The following is a 15,640-nucleotide window of genomic DNA, read 5'->3' on the forward strand; positions in this document are numbered from 1 at the left end:
GTAATTGCATGCGAAGAGTATGTTTCCATTTGTAGAATAATGAAAATATACTATAGTCACAAAGAGTTGCAGCCTGTTTAGCATCTATTTTTCAGCAGTTCACCTTTTCTCAAGAGCCACATAAGTATTCTTCATTTAATAAGAAATGCAACATTAACTGAGGGAAAGGCATGCTTAGGAAAGGAACTATAACCAGTCTTCAAAATGTCATCGACAAGGATCATTATTTCATGTACATTGCCTTAAAATACCTGCATGTGACATACTAATAACTCTGGACAGGAACTTATTTTTATATCATATAAAATGATATTCACACAAAAATGACCCCACACATCATCTTTATTTAATTGTGTGAAATGCAAATTTTGTATGGATCAGAATTTTTTCTTGAGATAGTATATGCATCAGGATTTTGGAAGTGGTAAATCAGGCATCTTTGAGCACTTCACCACTAGTGCTGGCAACATGTCTGATCGTACATGTCCAAACACAACTTTAAATAAGTTTCCTAGAATCCAAACCCCGTATGGTATGAAATAGATCTGCATTCAGACTCTCTAACTAACATACCACTTTCGCTTTCCAAGTTTTTGGTCCCCTAGAGTGAGTAACAGGAGCATACATAGCGAATATTGGTCAAGCTAACAAGATGAAGTTAGGCAAAGGGGATGGGTTTGGTCATGCTGTATAAGATGATATAAAGGGCTCACAAATTGGTGCCTTGGAATTCAAGTGCATAGAGGCAGGCAAAGCCCTCACAACCCATGGGATGCACAAGTTGGAAAGAGAGGGCACCAACTCAATGTTAGTAGGGACTAGGGAGGGATAAATTATCCAAGGATTGCCTGCCAGTGTTGCATGAACACAGATATGAGAATCAGATTTGGACATATATCCAAGAATTTGTCTCAGCATGATAGGGAAAAGAGAGATACAGGGCTATGCAGGATAACATATAAATTAACTAAGTAATATATATTTATACCTTTAAATATTATCTGTTTAAAGTTACAACATTCAAAAAGAAATGTTAAAGATATTGTTAATTAAGATCTTTCAATATACATGTTTCTCACCCAAACTTTTCAATTAACTTAAAGATACTAGCAAAATAATATTTTATACAGTTGTTTCAATACCTACATCCTGAGCAAATCTCCAAAAAAACAACTACCCAACTAATATCGAATTAGAGAATCAAACCAATTGTTGAAAGAGTTCCAACTCATTCAATGTTGGAAGAGTTCAGCTCTCTAAAAGTGGCTACCAAAGAGCTTCATTAATATCCAAGTATTTGATACATATTAGACTTGGTCGGAGCAAAACTTTGGAGTTGGATACGAATGTCTAGCTAACTGTTGCCTGCCACCTAAATCTTCCTTGATTTGCCAATCACCTTTTCATCTTCAATCATAGAAGAATGAAAATCAGTGATGAGGATGTTTGATGTTGAAATATTTCCGTTTCACTGATAAATATATGCTCAACTCCCTTAAATAGTTTAAAGAGGAGATTGGTGCATTTATTAAACAAGTGAATGTGTCTACCGCTCATTATATAATACAGATATCAGCCAAATAATCAGGTCCTTGAGTTATTCTCCTACATAAAACCCAGAACAATAATCATTCCAAACTCCAAACTGAGATGTGAACCTAATAAAATAGTTCTAATAGATATCACTTTCAGCATGGTACGTCGTACCGGTCGGTACTAATACATACTAACTATATCATACTATACCGACATCGAACCAGTAATGGTATGGAGGGCATACCAAGTATTGGTATGCCAAGTCGACCCCCCCCCCCCCCCCCACCGGGCATATCGACACTATACTAGGATGGTACCTGTATGGGATCGAATGCCGAGATGATGAACCTTGATTTCAAGAGATTCTAAGGCAAATAGATGAGATGAATTCAAATCAGGTTCTTGAGTTATTTACCTTCATTGCCATCCATAGCCAATTTCAAGCTTGATCAATGTGTTCATCCATGTCTATGGAGATGAGAGAGTATTGGAAGCAATGCACATGCCAACCATCATCTTATTAGGAAACAACCTAATACGTGAACAAGAACTATAGTGTGGATAAAAGTCACTGGCACTATTTTGGAAAATAGTCTATGATCCCATACACATATGCAGCCCCAAAATCACCTTGCATAGGGCATAGATGGTCCAGATATACAACTAGATTGCGTACTAGTTGTCTAAGTACCTAGGTGGCTGCAATTGTGGCACAAAAAATATATGAATCAAGAAAAGATATGCATATCAAGAGAAAAATGCAAGTTAGGCACTGTCATACCCCACTTCCTCCCCTTTACCCCCTCTCTCATACTATACCTCCTTCCCTCCTGTTTTTCCCAATCTCCTTTTTCTCCCCTCCCCCCCTCCTCTCCTCTTATTGTCCATGTTGTCTTCTCCACCTTCTCGTTGCCATCTTTAGCTCTACCTCGCCTCCTCATCTTCCTCTTCTAAGTGCCCACCTAAGTGCCTGCATATTGCCCAGGCATTATGCAATGCCCCATCCATTCGCGTACTACTAGTGCCTTTAGCATCTTGGTCATTAATGTGCAATAATGCTTGAACACGAATTAAAGAACAATACCAAGCCCATGGATGACACTTCCTTTGAGATTTCACTTCAGTTTCTCCTGGTTTAACTGGTAACAAAGCAGTGTCTACACCTCGCTCAACATGTGGTGGCATCCAAAAAGTTTTTCGTTACCATTAAGTTGGTGTCTCATGACCATGCCAATCACACAAAGACTTGAGCACCACTTTGACATCATTCTTTTACTAGGGTATTAGTGTAACTCCTATTTATATATTGCAGCTTGACAAATTCTTCTCACATGATTCTGCCTCATCTACAAACTAATTATGATCCAATGCAAGGTTAAGTCCAAAATGGTAGTGTTAGAATGTATGTACTACTGTATCATTTATAAATGGACAAAAAAGTCATTGTATTCCATGAGATACTCTATCTTGGTCCACAGGAATAAATTACACCTCGCTTCTTAGCCTCCCTAATTACATAAATACCCAAGGAAATTAGAATGTTGAGCACCATAATGGGAAATTGCCACTCCGATCAGCAAATAAATAGGCTTTAAGTAGGAGCCATAGCAAGGAAGACAAGAAAGTGAGAGCAATAGTGCTAGTGGTTGTATTAGAGAAATGAAAGACATAATCTTACTTAGCAGTATGAAGCAGGGGAAGGAATACAGACACATACATATGAATGTATGCATGGATGGATGTATGCATATAGACCATAGAGACAAAAAAAACTAAAATTCATGCTGTTGTATGGGTAAGACCATGGAATGCTGTACTGGCCGGTACGGGCCGGCACATACCGGTCCGATCCTAGACCGGTATCGGAACGGCAAAAAAACCGGTATTTTCCGATTTTTTATCCGAACCGGCCGGTACGGGCCGGTTCGGAGCTCGTACCGGCCGGTTCGGAGCCTGTACCGGCCTCGTAACGGTGCGACAGTTCGCACCGGTACGATTTTTTTTTTTTAGAACCACAGCGCCGTGCGCTGTGGTTTTTGAAACCACCGCGTACCGTACCGGTACCGGCCGGTACGTACCGGACCGGACCGGTACCGTACCGGTCCGGCCGGCCACCGGTACGCCGACCGGTACCGGTACGGCAGACCTTGGGTAAGACAAAACAAAATCAACAAGATAGCAGTGTTAATGAGATACTAATGATTGTTCAGCAAGAGCTCGAAAGGAAGCTTTATAGGAGTAAGTGTTGTCCATAGGTTAGACAATTTAGCAAGAGAAAAATTTCCAGCAATGCTAACACACAGGAAGCATGTGTCCTAACATAAAAGGGAACCCTAAGAAGAAAAAATAGTGAAGCCAAGGCCCTAATCTAAGTGATATTTGACTTGGAAGTGCTCCTTGGAGCCCTAAGAAAAAAATAGTGAAGCCAAGGTCGTACTCTAAGTGATATTGGACTTGGAAGTGCTTCTTGACTTAAATAAGCATAACTAGTATCATCCTTTCTAATATTTATTATGTTAGAAAACTATCATAATAACCTCTGAAAACAAAGCACATGTTGTTTACAGAGAGAATTTGGAGAATTAGAATGTGCTGTTGCAGCAAAACATTTACAAAGTCAACACAACTAAGATTTGTAATGAATAAGATATAACAAACAACAGCACATAGTGACACCTAAACAAAACATAACTTCTGAAGAACTAGAAATATCCAAACATCAATGTATTAAGGTTGTAAAAGGTCAAAAAAAGGAGATATTTACATCATGAAGAGTTGGCTAGTTTTAGCAAGTTTATAGCATGCATATATAGTCAATGCAGATACAAATACTAGACGATGAAATTTTTCATTCAATCATTAATCTGTGACCTGACAAATGGCCTCGCCTAGTTCCAGAAATTAGAAACAGTAATGCAGAGAACACTCAGACAGATGTTGTGGAAGTATAGATATAAGTAATACATGCAGAAAAGCCATCAAAATCTATGAATGGTCTCATCAACTTCCTTCTGTGATAGACCTGCGCAAACATAAGTGAAATGATACAGTTAGTGGAAATCATTTGACTATCTAAATTTCATGGAGAAAAAGGGGAAAAAGCTATCCAAGAAGGGAATAAAAATATTCATACCAGAGTTGGAAATACAGAAAACAGAAAGCATGATGGAAAGACCAAAAATATCAGCCATAAGGATACCACTTCCCCAAAAGGAGACATGTCAGGGAGCAGTATCAACATTACTATTTGTAAGTGCAAACATGGTAAACGAGTCAGCATGGGGTTATCAGGTTTCATACGATGAGAGCTCCAAAATATAAAATCTAATGCTTGAGAAGGAAAGCACAGTGGAGGCGCTAGAAACTTAGGCTCATAACTAAAATGTGTCATCATGTGGTAAAAACAGGGCATGCATTATGGAGAAAGGAGGAAAAACAACTGCAATGGTAGAAAATTATTGCAAAGATTTCTCCTGCCAAGCTTGGTACAATATTGAATGGCACAGCCTGCGGCTCTGTATAGCAGAACTAATAAAGGTCCGCAAGAGCAAAAGAGGCTTGGGGTGTCACAAGTATAGATTTAATAAACTAACGGGGGAATGCCAGGACTTTCATCCAAAGAGTACAAGAATGACAGACCAGCCATAAACTTCCATCCAAAGAACATCACAAGCTTGATTAAGAAATTTAGAACTTGATATGCCTGGGGAGTTGTTAGTTCAGCTGCTCGTCCATAATCAGAACATTAAACTCCTAAATGATATGATCTGCTTGATGCGTTGTCTACAACTCAATTAATTTGTATTACATGTAAGGCTTGACTGGCCATAGAAGGAATTCAGAATACCTGGAAACTTTCAGCCTTTGAGTCTTATGTGCAATGACTGGGAGCCTCTCACTGATAAGATTTGGATCTCCATATGATGCAGAATCAGAAGGAAAACCTTTCTGCATAATTAAGAGGGCATGTCAAAACAATTAATCATGCAAACATAATTTACAATTTAAAATTGATAAGGGGAAAGAAAGGGAAAGAGAAGAAATTCGAAGACAGAGAAAGGTATGCAACAGAATTATGTCATTGAATCCAAAAATATAAACAGCAGGAATCAAAGGGTTTAAATACCAGTACCAGTTTTGTCCTGGAATCTAAGGTACTGGTACATTCGAGACAAACTGAGACAATCGGTATCAATGAGAATAAAAAGCAACTGGTATGGTTGATATGGACTGTCGATATGCAACCAGTATGGACCAGTATGGTCAGTATAGATCAGTTCAAGAGAGAACTGGTGTCCTGGTACCATTTTTCTGTTGCAGTGTTATTCTACTAGCGATCCTGTACCAAACCAGCGGTATTTAAATCTTTGGCATGAATTATAAACTTAAAATTGAGCCACATAATATGCAGTGATCACATATGATCTAGTGAGCACATAAGAAGTTTCATGACGTGATGAAACTAGAGAATGTTAGATAAGCTAGTCGATAAAGTGTAATCAACATTGTGCAGCAACAGCATTTTTTTTTTTTAACAGAAAAGTAACAGTTACTTTTCTTGAATATTGATGAATACCAGCTCAACCACATGTTAAAATGAGAAAATATGTATGGTTGTAGGTGACGGTTCATCAAAAGTGCATGAACATACAGCAGACAAACTCTGGATTGTTGCTTCTCTCCAGCAGCTCTCACGAAGAATGACAGGTATGGCCTTCTGATCACTTACAAATGCACAATAAACTCGAGTATCCCTCAATCTCATTAGTACTCCATCAACTCTGAGCTGAAATGAGAACTTACTCAGTGGATAGAAAGAGCAACTAAGTGAAAATTCTTGTAATATCATGTCTCTACCATAAGAAAAACTACAGACAAAATTAACACAAAAAAAGGAATACATTAGATCATCATGATAATCTAATATTTATACAAGTACAATTTTGTAATATTTTTTTGTTACAATGAAATTTCTCCTCATTACACCACATTTCATAGACTACGTGACAGCACTCCGCAGATCTCTGATAGAAAAATTCATTACATGGGCATGTACATTATGAAGCAAGCTAGATGCACTTACCCAAAAGCGAAGTAGAAGAAACCAGCAACTTTGCATCACCCTCTACAAGATTAAGACACAATGTGAAATCAACCATAAACTTCTAAAGTTTTTAACAACATAAAAGCAACTGTAATCTAACGATTCATAAGCACAGAGTTTACCACTTTGACAGTTAAGAGTGATACTCCATTGTCAGCCAACTCATCTTCATATAGAACTACCTATAATTATATACTTGTTAAAAATAGGACCAAATCAACATAGGAAAGAAAGAGCACATGCAACTTTTTCTATATTAAAGTTAGCAACCTCGTCATAGAAGAGAATTGGTTCTTTTGAGGACAGTACAGCCAGATCAATTCGTTCATCACAATCCTCCCAGCACAGGCTACAGCACCCACCTTCTGAAATTGCCTTTGTTCCAAGATATTCATGTGAAATAGCACCAATGTGGGTCAGTCACAGATATGTACTGAAACTAAACAAGTCAAGGTGCTTTAAGCATATGAGATGATTATTGTTTCATCATACAATATTTGTATTCTTTGGAGCAATGAATCTCTTTTCCGTACCATTTGCAGAGCATCTAGTGCATCTACAGTTATGATACAAGAAAAAGATTCACTGATGGAACTAAAGAGTCCTGTCCGTTTGAGAGGCAGCATCCAGAAAAATCATTAGATATGATGACAAGCGAGCACCAAGGCTTCATCCTTTTCTAAAATAAATAGTATTTAGGAGTGAATCAAGATTTATCAATGGAAAATATTATTGATTAAAAGTATCATAGTTTTGACAATTGTAGAGTTGCTTGATATACGCCTATTCTTGTCAGGGCAGTATTCCTTGACATTTAACTGTTCTAACTCTCAAACAAGTTCCTACATGATCTATTCACAAGTTCTGAACAAAGCAAGCCACTCACATATACTTTGAGTTCTCAAAACTTCGTCACTTTATTTAGCAATATTGTTATTAACGGGCAGCATGCCAACATCTAAGAAACAAAGTGAACCTACCAGATAATACCAGTTATAGGTTGACAAAACATTTAGGGGAGATGCAATGAAAAGATTTAGGGTATATAATCAAAAAGTAGTTTTAACCTTCAATTTTAGGTCAAGCGCTTTTAGGGTAAAATTTAGGGGCAACAACTCAAATAAAGTGTACTCCAAATTCTCAAACTTTTGTTAATGATATAAGTAAAGAGCAACAATTCTACATCCTCACCGAGCAATACTAGCAAAACTGAAAAAGTCTACTATATTGGAAGGTAAGGTTCGCCAGACCAGTATCGGAGGTCGTATCGACCGGCCACCGGTTCGATATGGTATGGACCTGTACCATATCGATCCAACGCATACCGAACCAAGGGGAAGGAGAGGGGGCAGTGGAGAGGGAGGAGAAGAGAGAGAGGGGCCCATGGAGAGGGGGAGATGGAGAAGAAGGGAGGAAGAGGGAGGGAGGGAAAAAGGGAGCATGGGGATTGAAGGGGAACAAAGGCAATGATTGCTATCATAGGTGGGGAAGGGAGGACAGGGGAAGAGAGCGAGGGAGGGAGGGAGGGAGGGAGGGAGAGGAAGGGAGGGGGGAGAGATAGAGAAAGAGAGAGAATGAGGGTCGAAGGGGTCAAAGGTGACAATCACTGCCAGAGAAGGAGGAAAGGAAGAAAAGGGGAGAGAGGGAGAGAGAGAAAGAGGAGTCGGGACTTGCCTCATCAGCAGCACCAACCGGAATCTCCGAATGGCTCAGTTGGCGTTGAGAGAGAGAGAGAGAGAGCTTCATGTGAGCTAGGGGATGATTGAGAGAACCTATCCATAGCAGTGATGGGGTGGAGAGGGGTGAACCAATCCGCATTGCCAAATCATCCCGATTTGGGACTGTTTCAGTTCGGTATGGGCCGAACCATCTTGTTCAGGTCGATTCTATAATTCGTGTTGGAAGGTATTATAATTTACTGGTTAGTGGGTCAAAGCAATGTAATTTCTGTCCTTGGAGATCCATATTCTTTTCACATTATCAGGCCTTAATCTGAGCTTTTGACTTTGCATGTATAATCCATGACTTCATTTAACAATCCTTTAGTAGCCAGGACAAAAACCAACCTTGGTCATCTAGCCATCAATTCTGACCAACTTAAGAAAAGAGGGTTGTCTGGTATCTCAGGCCAAGCATCCTGCCTTCCCATTCATTGTTTATTCCCCTTTCTTCCCCTCTTCTCTCTTTTCCCATTAAGAAAAGAGGGTTGTCTGGTATCATACACTAAAATAGAGACAAATACAGGCCTGTTTCTATAAAACTTAACAGCCCATCAGTCTTCTCATTAGCTTGCAAATGAACCTTGCTCATCCTACATTGCCATTGACATCTTTGCAAGAATGTATTATATGACTGAATTTCTACTAGATGCACCATCACATCAAACTTGTCATCTCTTTTAAAAAATAACAAGAACAAAGGCACAGTATCATTCAAAGATGCCTAGAACCCTTTTTATTTTGAGAGGAGACCTAGAACCATTTGATGGTTCTTCATCCTATAAAGTAGCATTTTCTAAACACATATTCCCAGTTCTTTCATACCAAATAAAGTAAGATGTTATCCTCCCTAACTCTGCAAATCTGACATGACCTTCCTCAATCATGTTTCACATTGCTCTTCCCTTGTCAAAACAAATGTAGGTAAATGCACTTAAGACTGACCCTACACACGGCCATGTTGCTCCCTGAATAGTGCTGGCACCTTCTATAAAATGAAAAAAAAATGAAAAATAAAAAAAAACTCTAGGCACTATCAAGCACATATCAAGGTGTATAGCAAATACGGAATGTTTCTCTTCGTTAACCCCCAAAAACTTTAGAGAGTCTGAAGCTTTTGTTGTGCTTCTAGCACAAAGAAGAGGCATGCAAATCTCACCTATATCCAGTTCAGTTTTATTTTACGGATCATTTTTCCCACATTGTCAATTCACCGGCTATTTGGCAGCCACATTGCCAAGTTTTTATTGGAGGATGCTTCTCATGTCACCTAGCAGAATGCTGCATAAGAAGACATAGGGCACTCAAATATAGCGAGAAAGGGGAATAGGGTCTTTTCTTAAAGTAACTACAATGTGGTGTTTTTCTTTCTATATCATGAAGTACAAACCACATTATGTTATGGAGAGATTAGAATCCAAAACTGTTGCCAAGGATATGGATAGACCTAATGAATGTGGATCATTTAAACATTTTCACTATTTACCAACAATTCAATTTACATCATCATCTAAATGTAGCCACTGATCTAAATTAGCTGTTGTTTTGGTGAGTCATGACAAATGCATCAACCCATGGAGATTTACAAGAGGTTCCAATCAAGCTTCCTTGAGTATCTTGAAGGGAGGAGATAAGGTGTACAGACTGAAAAGGTCAACCTCAAGAATATAAGCGATCTCTTAGACACAAAGGCAAGGAACTTAGGGTAATCAAGCTCTAGCAATCATTCAAAAAGCAGAAGTCTTCACAAATTCTCTTGGACACAAACTGCAAGAATTTAAAGTGATCAAATTTAAAAATAAAAGTGAAATATCTCAGACACCAAACAACCTCCCATTTTTCAAAGATCTACCAAAGGGGGATCCTAACAAAAAATATAATCTCCAACCCACTATAAATATGATCCTCACAATCCCAATTTATATAAAGAGGACTCATTACCCCTAAATAAAAAGGAAAAAAAAAGAAGGAAAGAATCCCACCCTCCTAATTCACTTAATATCTAGAGCAAACTACATTTCTCGAACTAGTCTGGTTCTTCCTATTAGACCCTAAGACCTTCCACCTCAAAAGATCATAGCCTCCTCTAACCCCCTTTCTGCAAAATCTTCTCCAATATTTATTTTTTTTAATTATTTGCCACATTCACAGTCTTTCTGAACAAAGACAAGTAATTACTGAGGATGTTTAATATAATAAATTTGACGACAAGCGACATTCCTCTCAAGTTGTTTCCCTCTTGACCCCACAAACCACCCATCTAGCAACCATTGGATCATAATCATTTTTCTTCATTCTACCAATGCTAGAAAAATCCCAAGTATCTAATTTGAATCCTCTCTATCCAAGAAATGAAATGCCTAGCACCAATCTCCTAGCAAAAAATTCTCAATCTTGGTACCCAAGATGATGTTATTATTTTTTAGTTGAAGACATGCGACAAATTCAAAATAACTTGAAATGATTTAGCATTCAACAATTGAAGCAACATTAATTTTGCTTGGCACTGATAGCAATTATTTTCAGAAATGACATAGAAATACTACAGAGCACAAGCAATAATTCGTGAAAAAACATACATAAATAATCCTAATAAAGATAGAAACTATTTAAGAATATAGTGCAACAAAATTCAAACCTTTTCTGAATTTGGTTCTATTGCCTCACTGCCACAATATGGTGTTGTAAATGTATAGTCATAATCAAGTATCACTTGCTGAAAAGGTTTACTGCAACCAACAACAATAAATATGGCAGAGTAACAAAATGTTATCATCCAGTATTAAACTTATGCTAGACGCAGAGTTAGTCAAACATGCCGAGACTTTCTCCATATATGAGAAACTTCTGATGAGTAATTATAAAGATGAAAATTTAAGGACCTCCTAAATTTCCATTTTGCTGCTGCAGGAACTTCAACTGGTGGCAATGATTCCTGTTTCCAACCCTTCAGAGCATCAAATGCATTGAAGTGCAACTTAATACCACTATCCTCATGTAAAAGGTATAAAGAACTCTCCCCAAAAACCATCTCAGGCAAGTGTGATGTCCCAAGCTTTTCTTCCCACCTGCCGGAAATAAAAAGAACAAAATTAAAGCAATAGGCATACATCTGAAACAGCCCAAAGTTTTACATCTTGGTCATATAACATGGGAAGGGTCTGCAGATTGAACATGATACAATAGGGTTTGTTATTTGTATAATTATTAAATATACAGAATCTTTATTTCCTTAAATTTCAAAAATTCGAACTTCAATTTTTTTCCAAAAATATAAGGAATAATTGATGATTTGAGACATGGAAAACATACCCATGTTCAAAGGACTCAAGGATCCTATGCTCATAAGAGAAAATGGGAGAGTTCATAGCAAGAAAAGAATTGAACGTTAGCAAGCTTTAAGAAAAATTCTTTCTTCATCCTGATGTATATGTAAAAACCATCTGAAGCATACCTCATGCCCATCCTTCGAAAAAAAAAAAGAAAAAGAAATCCAAGTGGTGAAGATTGTTTGCTAGTTAATCTCTAGGCTCATGACAATAATTACATCCTCAATAACTCCCACATTGCAAGTATAATTGTGCTCTATATTTCGGTCCAGCTAATTTTCAAAATATTATCATCTAAAAGCTACTTCCATCAATCCATCATCTACAATTAGAATACACTCCAGACCATAGTTATAGTTAGTGTTGTGGATTGATCGGGATTAGCCTCAAGTCCAGGCATCAAGCTTGCAAGATCACATGTCATCATTCCATAAATGCATTTGAAAGAAGAAGATTAAGTTCGAGAAAATGGTGTAAAAAGAAAATTGTGTGTACATGTGGGTGACATGGGTGAGAAAAAGAAAGAAGAGAGGAGAGAGAAGAGAGAGAAAGATATACATAGAGTGAGAGAGAACATACTTTTATTAAAGAAATTCTTCACAAGGGACACAAAGTAATTCTCTCAACTCAACCACTTGCTCTCTTTAAGACCACTGCCTCTGTAGCTGAAACCCATTGTTCTCTTGGGTTCACAATGAAGTCTAGGTCAAGGGTTTACATAAGAATCAAACCTCCTTCTGTTCCCACCAGAACCCCATCCTCCACATCATTTTCCCAGCCACATAAGATTTTGATATAAAACCAAAAAAAATAAAAACTACCCATCTCCTTTCGAAGCAAGAGATGGGAGCTTACCATCCACTAAGACTTTTCCTTTTTCCTCTTAAATTCAACATTATGAATCCTGCTCACACTTAAAACATGACCAACGTAGTGCCAACTACAAATCTCAAGGCGATGACTATAAACACAGTTTTTGCTTGTGGACTCCTAACGATAAAATTTATCCAATGCTTGTGAAAATTCTAGTGAGGCTTTGCCCCTCCGTTAGCCAAAAAAACTAGCACATTCATGTGCATCTATCACACAAGCATTCTTGGTATCACATAATAAAAGCACTCTTGGTACCATATCATGCATATATCCCACAAAACTAGCACTTTTGGTACTATAGCATAAGTTTCTTTCAAAACCATGGGGAGCTTGTGTATGTCCCCTTCTGATTTTGAAATTTAGTCATTAGTTGAATTAGTGAAATAGCTGATTGATCAACCATGTTGCCCTCTTTCAGAAGTTTAAAATATCGCAAATTGATTCAAAAATTATTTGTGCAATTAAACAAATCTCCTTTAATGTTGTAAGCTAGCACCACTACATTTACTCTTTTCAATTCCTTTTGCATTTGCACTTGCATATCCTTAAGACCCTTGTTTGGATACACAGGGGAGAAGAGAAAAGAAAAGAGAGAAAAGAAGAGAAAGTAAAGGAAAGAATTCTAAGCTCAAGATAAGAGAAAAGAAAAGAAACGGACTTGGGACACGAGGGAAAATAAGAGAAGAAAAGAGATTTTCTTTTCTATTGAATCTCTTCGCTTTTGGAGAGATCAAAAAAGAGGTTTGGAGAAAAATTGTTTTTCTCTGTTTCTCTTCTTTCCTGACTTTCTATCCATATGAGCAATTTTAAATTTCTCTTTTCTTCTCTCCTCACATTTCTAACCAAATGAGAGAAATTGGGTTTCTTTTCTCTTCTCTTTTAACCAAACAGGAGAATTGTATTTTTCCCTCCTCTTTATCTTTTTTCTTCTCTCCGATTCTTTCAATCCAAATAGGGCCTAAATATTTACACTAGATATTTTCTTCTGATTTAATAGGTTTAATCTTTAATCATTGTTCCTAAAATCATTTCTCCTACCTTATCAGAATGATATCAATTATCGATGATCCCATCTTTTGACTTATGATACTAGCATTTCTTTTCGGTCTTAGATATTGTTTCTGTCATCCTGTAACTTCATTAGATTTTACTCTATCATCCATATTCTTTATGCACCGAAGACCTATTTGACACCCAACCATGTCCCTGAGATCTGATATTCCAGGCACGAATTGCTACATAGACAAAAGGTAAGGACAAGAACAGATGAAGTAATCAATGTAGGCCATTGTTCCCCTGATCTTGAGCTTCTCAGGATACCAGAATCCACGTATACAGGTAACTTCTGTCAGCCCCCGAAAATCTTTGGATTATGTTCATTCTTCCACCTGGTCTCTCCACACCTTCCCCTTCCTATGGGAGATATCAAGCGAATGAGTTGGCCGGTAATCCAGACAGATCCTTAATGTCAGTCAGATCCTTAATTCCCCATTCCTTACCCACCCTTCTATAAGCGCTAAGATTTTTTTTGTTGTTGTTTTTCTGAATACTAGCAAATAGTTCCCAGCAACTCCACCCCGCGTATGGGCGCATGAAAGTTCTAGAACTTTATTTAAAAAAAAAATCCATAAAGGTCTTTATTTTTAGCAATTTCTCGAAGAACAACTTCTTATGGCGAAATTGTGAACACTTCATGGCATTTTATCGATCATTTGTGTGCCTACAACTACAAATTTCAGCTTTGCTATCCCCCGTACGATCACTATAAATACTACTACGTAAGGATTTGCCGAGAATTTCGAAACCGTCTTTATACAAACCAAGAACTAGGGGAAAACACAATTACATTAACACCCAAAAAGAAGCTGTTTTTGGATTAAAATTTCAAGACTTGATCGACATGAAGAAAAAATTTTAGAGAAAGAGATCGATGGGCAACCCGCAAGAGATTGGGGATATAGAATCGCATACTCTTGGAGGGCGAGGGAGTTAAGAATGGGCCGCCTAGAGGACTCGATGTGCCAGCCTCTGAGACGAACGCCGCTCCGCCCGTCCGGTAGCGCTTCTGCCCCCGCCGCCTTTAGATCGCTCTCCGCCGCGCCGCCCCACACAGCCATCTCGCCCTACCGCCCGGAGCGATACACGAAGACTCGATAAAGACCCGAAAGTGATCCTCTCGTCCAACTACCCTACTTTAGTTTTTCGGCGCGCGTTAAATTAGCCGTTAATACGAGGCTCAATTGCCACTGCGGTACCGCCGCTTCTTGAAGCAGTCCTCGTTCAGGCTGAACAAGCCTATAAATGACATGTTACTTTTTTTAAAAAAACTATATGTGTTATTTGTTACCATCATCATAGCAATTATGGATGTTTTGTACTAAAGAAATTATAATTATAGTAGTAAGATATACATGCGACGAAGAAGAAATAAGGAAATTAATATTAGATTAAAAATATAAAATTGAAATAGTATATAAACTATATATATATATATAGAACAATTAATATAGGAAAAAATATTTGTGAACAAAAAAGCATAATAATAACAGAATTATTAACTATTTTAGTAGTTAAAAAAATAAATTTTGAAAAGTAAATAAATCGTATAAAGAAAGAAATCAATGTCATATTTTATCATTTTTAAAAAATTGATATTATATAACAAATTGAGAAATGATAAAAATAATTGACAAGTATAATGTGATAATCATTAAAGGCTGCAAATACTAAGTTTGAAAAAAAAAGCTTAATATAATATCTATTTTCCTATGTAATGCCAAATTTTATTATATATTTATGTGCAAAGTATATCTGACCATTCATATTTCCATATCTCATTTTTTACCATCCTATATGCTTCCTAAACCTGCCTCTTCCTATTCTGCATTTTATTCACATGTTTTCCTTTTTTTATATGTGACTATTAACTATAATCCTTCTTCTGCCATCTAATTCATATAGATTTTATTTTTTAAAAAGAAAAATACTCGCATCGCATGTGCCATATGAGATAGTGAAGGTAGGAAATCTGAAACCTCTATAAACAGGAATATGTTCTCTCCTATATTTCTATTTCTAAA

At 37.4% G+C, this 15,640-nt stretch overlaps 1 protein-coding gene across 1 annotated transcript; it reads right to left on the reverse strand.

The window, feature by feature from the left end:
• Positions 1 to 4,239: 4,239 nt before the first annotated feature.
• On the reverse strand, positions 4,240 to 14,821 carry LOC103700825 (TIP41-like family protein). Its single transcript, XM_008782703.4, has 9 exons — positions 14,532 to 14,821; positions 11,241 to 11,426; positions 10,997 to 11,087; positions 6,911 to 7,015; positions 6,763 to 6,822; positions 6,620 to 6,661; positions 6,188 to 6,322; positions 5,384 to 5,484; positions 4,240 to 4,558 (listed from the first exon to the last, which is right to left on the reverse strand). The coding sequence occupies exons 1-9, from the start codon at positions 14,675 to 14,677 to the stop codon at positions 4,537 to 4,539; spliced, it is 888 nt and encodes a 295-aa protein (XP_008780925.2). The 5' UTR covers positions 14,678 to 14,821; the 3' UTR covers positions 4,240 to 4,536.
• Between the last annotated feature and the right edge of the window lie 819 nt (positions 14,822 to 15,640).

Source organism: Phoenix dactylifera, chromosome 1 (genome assembly GCF_051530095.1).
Source record: "Phoenix dactylifera cultivar Ajwa chromosome 1, Ajwa_hap1_PhDact_Kaust_v1.1, whole genome shotgun sequence".
Taxonomy (NCBI): Eukaryota; Viridiplantae; Streptophyta; class Magnoliopsida; order Arecales; family Arecaceae; genus Phoenix; species Phoenix dactylifera.